The sequence below is a fragment of the Erinaceus europaeus genome, chromosome 1, assembly GCF_950295315.1.
Source record: "Erinaceus europaeus chromosome 1, mEriEur2.1, whole genome shotgun sequence".
NCBI lineage: Eukaryota > Metazoa > Chordata > Mammalia > Eulipotyphla > Erinaceidae > Erinaceus > Erinaceus europaeus.
Window position 1 is genome coordinate 47450940 of NC_080162.1, and position 8564 is coordinate 47459503.

At 43.6% G+C, this 8564-nt stretch overlaps 1 protein-coding gene across 2 annotated transcripts in view; it reads left to right on the forward strand.

Moving 5' to 3' along the window:
• UBE2V1 (ubiquitin conjugating enzyme E2 V1) overlaps positions 1–7920 on the forward strand; it is a 42327-nt gene extending 34407 nt beyond the window's left edge. The window contains exons 3-4 of one of the 2 annotated variants that reach the window (XM_060185525.1): positions 4727–4852; positions 6122–7920. In XM_060185525.1, the coding sequence (XP_060041508.1) occupies positions 4727–4852; positions 6122–6268 (273 nt within the window). In that variant the 3' untranslated portion in view covers positions 6269–7920. The remainder of the gene's footprint in view (positions 1–4726; positions 4853–6121) is intronic. The other variant, XM_060185530.1, reaches the window with a different exon arrangement.
• The last annotated feature ends 644 nt before the right edge of the window (positions 7921–8564 follow it).

Consider the following 8564-nt stretch of genomic DNA (forward strand, 5'->3'; position numbering starts at 1 on the left):
ACCCAGGTGCACAACCACCCAGCCCCGGTTGTTTTCTAATTAAACTTCATATGTCAAAAAGAAACACCAAGATTTATCTATAGGACTGGGGAGGTAGCATAGTGGTTATACAAAGACTTTTCATGCTTGAGGCACTAAAGGTTCCAGTTTCAGTCCCCAGCACCACCATAGCCAGAGCTGAGCAGTGCTCTGTTATCTGGAATCCCATTACCAAGCTGCCCACCTTCATAATCATTGTGATGCTGTTGTTAATAGCTTGATGGTCAATGGATTTTTTTTTTTTTTTTGCCTCCAGGGTCATTGCTGGGGCTCAGTGCCTGCACCATGAATCCACTGCTCCTGGAGGCCATCCTTTTCCCCCTTTTGTTGCCCTTGTTGTTGTATCCTTGTTGTGGTCATTATTGTTGTTGTTGGATCGGACAGAGAGAAATCAAGAGAGGAGGGACAGAGACGGGAGAGAAAGATAGACACCTGCAGACCCGCTTCACCGCTTGTGAAGCGACTCCCCTGCAGGTGGGGAGCTGGGGGCTCGAACCGGGATCCCTATGCGGGTTCTTGCGCTTTGCATGATGTGAACTTAACCCGCTACACTACCGCCCGACCCCCTGGTCAATGAAAATTTTTTTTACTCCCTTTTGTTGCCCTTGTTTTTATTGCTGTTATTGATGTCATTATTGTTAGATAGGACAGAGAGAAATTGAGAGAGGAGGGGAAGACGGGGAGAGAAAGATAGACACCTGCAGACCTGCTTCACCACTTGTGAAGCGACTCCCCATGCAGGTGGGGAGCCGGGGGCTCGAACCAGGATCCTTACTCCCATCCTTGAGCTTTGCGCCAACGTGCGCTTAACCCGCTGTGTTACTGTCCGACTCCCTAATGAAGTTTTTATCAACACTGATTTAAAGCACAAAATATGTTAATAGATGAATACATTCATGCTTGGAACCTACAAAATATGATATCAAGTATTGATGGACTTTTTGTCATCACTGGGGCTTCATCACTTCAGGATGCCTTTTTCAAAGAGACAGACACAAATAGGCAGAGAGAGAATTAAAGAAACCACAGCAGTAAAGCTTCCTCCAGTGTGGTGGAGGCAAGACTTGAACCTGTGTCGTACACATGGCAGAGCAGCGCACTATCCAAGGGGGTTATTTTGCTGCCCCTGTATCAGTTTTTTTCTTTAAATTAAAAATTTTTTTATTTGATATTAAAGAGAAATTGGGGGTGGGTGGAGATAGAGGTGGAATGAGGGCTAGGCAGTGGCGCTCCCGGTTAAGTGCACATAGTACAAAGCGCAAGTACCTGCATAAGGATCCTGGTTTGAGCCCCCAGCTCCCCACCTGTGTGGGGGGATATGCTTTGCTAGTGGTGAAGTAGGTCTGCAGGTGTCTATCTTTCTCTCTCCCTCTCTACCTCCACCTCCCCTCCCAATTTCTGGCCTGTCCAATAAAATGGGAAAATGGCTGCCAGGAGCAGTGGGTTCCTCGTGCCAACACTGAGCCCCAGTGATAACCTTGGAGGCAGAGAGAGAGAGTGAGAGATGGAATGAGAAAGAGCCACATGCAGCACTGCTACACCACTTATCTCCCCTGCAGGTGGGAACCAGGGGTTTGAACAAGTCTTAAAACATTTTGGTAAGGCTCTCTGGGAGGTGGTGCAGTGGCTGGAGTGCTGGGCCTGAGAGCTTGATGTCCCAAGTTCTGTCATTGGCATCATATGTGCCATTGATGCTCAGGTTTCCCCTCTCTCTGTATCTCTCTCTCTCTCTCTCTCTCTCTCTCTCTCTCTCATATTCTGTCCTATTTAATTAAATAGAAGGGGGGCAGAGAAAAAGTGGCCACCAGGAGCAGTGGGTTCATCATAGTGCAGGCACCCAGCCCCAGAAACAACTCTGGTGACAAACAAAATAAATAAAATTAAATATTTAAAGGGCAGCATTCATTCATTCAACAAGCATTTGATTACCACTTCAGACATGAGCCTGAGCATCAGTCTTCTTCATCTTCCTTCAGGTCGAGAAGACTCCCAAGGGGCTAGTGTGTACGTTGGAGAAGCTGCAGACATTGAAGAGCAACTGGTGTAGAAGCCCCCAAGATAGAGAGCCTGCATGTGAAGAGTAACAAGGGAGAGGGAGTGGGGGCTCAGACGGCAGGCTTCAGTACAGAGACTTTGGCTTTAAAGGATCAGTCAGTCTGCTGTGTGAATAGATTTTAGGGGAGGAAGATTAAACAGACATCAGGTGATTCCGATGAAGTATTGTGGGTGGATATGGGATCTCTTTTGGAGCAGATTGTAGATTGGAAGGTAGAAGTTAAGGGGAAAGAGAATCATGATGGGCCAGTAGGTTTCTGCTTGGCTCTATGGTGGTTCCGCTTAGAGAGAGACATGTTAAAGGTGTATGGGAATCCATACTTCCCATAACTAAGAAGGTGGCTTTCCCAGGGTGAGGCGCCTCCATTGTACTCCGGGTGTGCTCACCCCTGTGATTTCCCCAGATGTGGGAAACTCCACTGTATCATCTGCGGTGGTTGGAGACTGTGCTTACTCCATCCCCTAAACTGTATTAAGTGCCGCACCAATTACGCCACTGCAGCTCCTCCATCCCCTACACTGACTTAAAAAATCAAAAAAAGTCATTGTCCAGAACTAAACTTTGATTTTGTTGTAGTTTGGAGTCTCTGTTGAGTGAATCTAGAGGCTTTTGTTGGTGGTTGTTTTTTTTTTTTTAAGATTTTATTTATTTATTAGTGATGAGGAAGATAGGAGGAGAGAGAAAGAAAGAACCAGACATCACTTTGGCACATGTGCTGCCGGGGATTGAACTCATGCTTGAGAGTCCAAAGCTTTATCACCTCCCAGACCACTGGTGTTTGTTTTTAAAGATACTTCTTTTATGAAAGACCAGAGCATTGTTTCACTCTGGCATATATGGCACAAGGCATCAAACCTGGGGCTTCAGGCATACCAATCCTGTGCTCTCCCCATGTAGCCACCTCACTGACTTGTTTATGAAAGGCTTTTATGGGGAGTCGGGCAGTGGGTTAAGTGCAGGTGGCGCAAAGTGCAAGGACCGGCTTAAGGATCCCGGTTTGAGCCCCCAGCTCCCTACCTGCAGGGGAGTCACTTCACAGGCGGTAAAGCAGATCTGCAGGTGTCTGTCTTTCTCTCCCCCTCTCTATCTTCCCCATCTCTCTCCATTTCTCTCTGTCCTGTCTAACAACATCAATAACAACAATAAAACAACAAGGGCAACAAAAGGGAATAAATATATTTTTTAAATGTTTTTATGCTTATTAGGAATACGCTCTGAATCTTAAAATATGCTCCACTTTCTTTATTAGGGGCAGGCCACTGTTAAAGACCTCTTTTCAAGGAGGATCTAAATCACTTCTGGAATGTATTGCCCCCTCCAAAAAAAAAAAACAAAAAACGCCACTAGGTGTCACTGTGAATTATTTGTGCAACATACTCTGGACAAGAGGCACTGGTGCCTGAGAGAGCAAATGACCACAGCTTCAAGGGGAACCAGTTCAGTGAGGCAATTTCTCTCTTCCTATGGTCCTCAGTGACTCAAAGCAGCATGATATAGCACTGAAAGCTATAGACTAGCCTTGTGTCTTATCTGATATTTGGACTGGGTGAATCCTCAACTAGGTGTTTTAATTAATTATTTATTTATTAATGAGAAAGATAGGAGGAGATAGAGAAAGAACCAGACATCACTCTGGTGCATGTGCTGCTGGGGATCGAACTCAGGACCTCATGCTTGAGAGTCCAAGGCTTTATCCACTGCACCACCTCCCAGACCACAATTGAGCCTTCAAGATTGTGTGATAGTTCCAGTGGGGAATAGTCTAGGCAGAAGGAACAGACGGCAAACACCGTATGTTCTGGCATGGGGGACTGGATATTTTGTCACATTTCTCAACACGGGCCCAGTTAGTGTCTTGAGACTCCCCCTATCCCCGCATGGGCCTGATTTCCTTCCCCACCCCACCCATTAAAATGTGATCTTTCAGGTCATCATAAAAAGAGCAACGAGAGAGATGGTACGAGGCATTTGAAATCTTTTTCTTTAATTAATTAATTAATTAATTAATTATTGGATAGAGACAGAGAGAAATTGAGAGGGGTGGGGGAGATAGACACCTGCAGCCCTGCTTCACCACTCATGCTGCTACTCTCCCCTTGGAGGTGGGGACCAGGGGCTTGAACTCGGGTCATTGCACACTGTAATGGGAGTGTTTTAACCAGGTGCACCACCGCCTAGCCCCGTTTGAGATCTCCTTATGACACACAACTAGTGATGAAAAAATGGAAAACAGCTCTGTGTCAGCACACCTATGCTCTCTTATGCTTGATTTTTTTAGATAATCTTGACATGAGAAGATATTTTGTGTGACCTCCCAGAATAAAGAATGCCTTTTCCACACTGTTCTCAGAGTATAGGACAGGTCGGCATAGTAGGGAAATTAAAAACAAGACCATCTGACTCACTTTAATGATAGTTTCTTGAAACATCAGTGACTAAATTTTCCTCTCCCAACACCAGAAATGATATAGATTAGTATAGGGACTGGTTACTGTTAAGTCATCAAAAAAAAAAAAAAGGCAGACTTTGGATGAAAAAAACCACTAGTTCTGCAGTCAAGAATAATGGGGTTTTTAGACTTTATTATAACTCATTGTTATTCCTGACATCTCCATATTCTTTTTTTTCTAGACAATTTATGAAAACCGAATATACAGCCTTAAAATAGAATGTGGACCTAAATACCCAGAAGCACCCCCCTTTGTAAGATTTGTAACAAAAATTAATATGAATGGAGTAAATAGTTCTAATGGAGTGGTAAGTTGTCTTTTCTGCCATTAGTGTTTCTTGGGGTTGAGAATTGCTTTGTACTGCCATCAGGAAGGAGTACTTAGCCCTAATTCTGTTTCTCACCTGGTTATTTGATGCTAAAATAGATTATAGCGTGAGCACGTGCAGATTTTGGGTGAGGGCCTGCTTCCCAGTTAAATTTAGCCATCACTCTTACAATGATCCCTTGACTGGCATCGAAAGATGTAAGTTCATTTAGTCCTCACAATTCACCTCATGAGCCTTAGTTGTGAACAACCAGTACATCATTTTCCTTCAAGAACCTTGCTTTTTACTACCACACTCAGCTGCCATAAATGGAAAACCAGGGCAGGAGATAATTCACCTGGTTGGTTGCCTGCCTTCCGTGCTGTAGCCCAGGCTTGAGTCCCAGCATCACATGGGAATACCATGGCATTAGGGGAAGTTTGGTGTTGTGGCTTCTTGCTCTCTCTGAAAAAGTCGGCCCAGAGCTGTAAAATTGTATGTGAGACCCCAGCAATGCTGACAAAGGGGAAGAAAAAAAAGGGAAAGCCAGCCTCCTAAGAATACAGTAATGGCTGCAATAAATACTACAGCAGCAAAGCAGAGTTAATAAAGTTTTATTCTACATGTTGTTTAACAAATGCTTTGAACCTTTCTCTTGTTCAAAGGGGAAATCATCCAGTGTTAAAGTACTGTTAGTATCACAGAATACCTGAAAGAAATTGAAAAGACATGAGACTTTTGTTACTGTGTGTCCAGTTTTCAATGTTGTATCTGAGTTCCACACTAAGTCCTGAACCCAGAGCTTGACCCACACTTTGGGAAATTTTAGGGGAGGAAATAAACTAACTTGAGAGCTAGTATGGCTCTAAAGCTGGCTCTGTTATTTGGGCATGAGTCCATGCCACCTTTGCTCTGCCTGCACACTTGTAATCTTCTGGGTGTGGAGACAAGATTAAGGAAGGTTTTGAGCAGTGTGGCAGCTGCCAGCCCAGGAGCAAGTTGTTGCTTTAGAAATAGTGAGTTAATGACCACCAGGTCTCACGGCCATTTCTCTAAAGGGGACTTACTTACCTATAATTTCCTTCTCTCAGACACTGAGGATTGAGATACCAGAAAAGTGTGTGGTGGGGGGTGGAGATAGATAGGCCTGCTAGAAGTTGAAAACACATTTAAATCAAGTTTGTACTGTCATTTAGCTCCAGCATGTAGCACTTCTTGTTTGAGAGCCTGACGGTGATTTTTTTTGTTTGTTTGTTTGCCTCTTTGTAGGTGGACCCAAGAGCCATATCAGTGCTAGCAAAATGGCAGAATTCATATAGTATCAAAGTTGTACTGCAAGAGCTTCGACGCCTAATGATGTCTAAAGAAAATATGAAACTCCCTCAGCCACCTGAAGGACAGTGTTACAGCAATTAATCAAAAAGGAAAACCACAGCCCCTCCCCCGTCCCCCGTTCGATTTAAGCAGTCTTCATTTTCCACAGTAGCCAGTTTTCTAGATACGTCTTGTAGACCTCAAAGTACTGGAAAGGAAGCTCCCATTCAAAGGCAGTTTATCTTAAGATACTGTAAATGAAACTAATTTCTTGTCCATTTGAAATATATAAGTTGTGCTATAACAAATCATTCTGTCGAGTGTAACCACTGTCCACATAGTTGAACTTCTGGGATCAAGAAAGTATATTTAAATCGATTCCCATCATAACTGGTGGGGCACATCTAACTCAACTGTGAAAAGACACATCACGCAATCACCTTGCTGCTGATTACATGACCTGGGGTCTCTGCCTTCTTCCCTTCTCCTCCCCTTGCCTCCCTCCTTCCTGCAGCAGCCCTCCAGCTTGGGGTGGCTTGTTAGAGTAGATGGAAAGGTTTCAGGTCACAGCCTGTGGGACTACTGCTGGGTGTGTAGGGGTGCTTTGTCTGCACCCTGGTTTCTTTTTGTTTTAAGTCTTAAATGATACCCTCCCCACCCCACTCCCACTCCAAGCCACATCCTTCCCCACTCTCTACTACCACCCTTGGCCGAAGCATAGATTGTAACCCCCTCCGCTCCCCTCTGAAATTGGCCTTTGGTGAGGAATTCAGGGCTTTTCCCATATCTCCCCCACCACCACCTTTATCGAGGGGTGCTGCTTTTTCCTTCCTCCTCCTCAAGTCCCCTTTTGCACCATCACCACCCAACACTTTCCATGACACTTCCTTGCTTTGGCCAAAAGCCATCAGGTCAGGTTGGCGAGTCTCTGACCTCCCTTGTTTAGTTCTGGAACCACATCAGTTTACTCTTCACCAGCCTAGGAAATGAGTGTTTGATCCTCAGCCCTGCCGCCCTCTGCTGTCATTAGCTGATGCATTTTTTTTTTAAGCTCAGGTTTTGATAAGGTGAAAGACAAGTCACCAGGGTTACTCAGACCTGCCAACTCTCCAAGTCCTTGGTGTTTAAATATGGAGAAAGGCCACATGAAGACACTTGTAAGCACACATGGTCCCTCTGAATGAATTGTTTTCTTTTCCTGAAATTGCTTTTGAAAATTGGAAGTTTTAAACAGGGCTCTCATTTGGTCATCCTTGCAATCCATTTGGGTCTAGTTTGGAATGTGACAACTGGAACAAAAAGAACCTTGAATTCGGTGCATACTTTGGTTTTGGTGCTGCTGCTTCTCACGATCCTCAGCAGGGATTAAGAACGAACTTGGTGTGCACAGCAGATACCCAAAATTGGCGGGCTTGAATTCCTGGCAAATTGCTGCGTTTTCCGCTTTTCTGTTCAGGACCACTAAATGCTGAGGTGTGGATGCATACCAAAATAAAAGCAATTCATTGTGTTCTAAAGTCGTCCCCCCCCCCCCCCCCCGATTTAGTGTTTCTATAAAGCAATCTTTTGAAGCAGCAACTCTCAAGTCTGAAAAGCAACTTGTGTTTCCATTGATATTTTTCTGGGGGAAACCTTAATTCTAAGGTTTTACTTTAAGTAAAGTATAACATAACAGTATTCCATAAACAGCCTTTTTATTGTCAGACCATTGCCTAATTTTAATATAATAAAAAGTGTGCGTTAATATTTAAGAAGCTGTGCTCTTCTTCCTCTTAGAATATGTTTTAGGGGGAAAAAATGTGTTTTAGGAACAGAATTTGTCTGAGATGCTTTCAATGCTTTGGTATTCAAACCGATACCCTAAAGCAGGGATTGGCAAACTTTTTTACCACAAAAGGCCTAAGTAAATATTTAGACTTTGTGGGTCAGGATTCAAAATTCAAAAACACTTAAGTTTGAAATAAAAGAAAACATTTACACAAAATTAAAAAAATTAACTTTCAAAGGCTTATTTCGTATGAGATTGAGTTTTACATGAGAAAGACAAAGAGCTGCCTGAGAGGTGGCACAGTGGCGTGGGTGCTGGACTTGCAGGCATGAAATCCCAAGTTTGATCCCTGGCATGATCAGATCATGTCAAAGTTATGCAAGAATTAAGCATGATGTTCGCCAATATTGTTCACTACTAAAAGAGAATAACTTTATTTTAGAGGGTGACATTTTGCTAAGTTAGGATTCAATGTCAGTATTCTTATCAAAACACAAATATCTGTAAAATTTGGTCTTCATTTGAAGGATCATACAGACACCATGGATCATAGTTCGCCAACCCTTGTCCTAAAAAAAAGTATAAGATCCTTTGATTTAAGTAGCTTTGTATGACTCTAGCTATTAGACT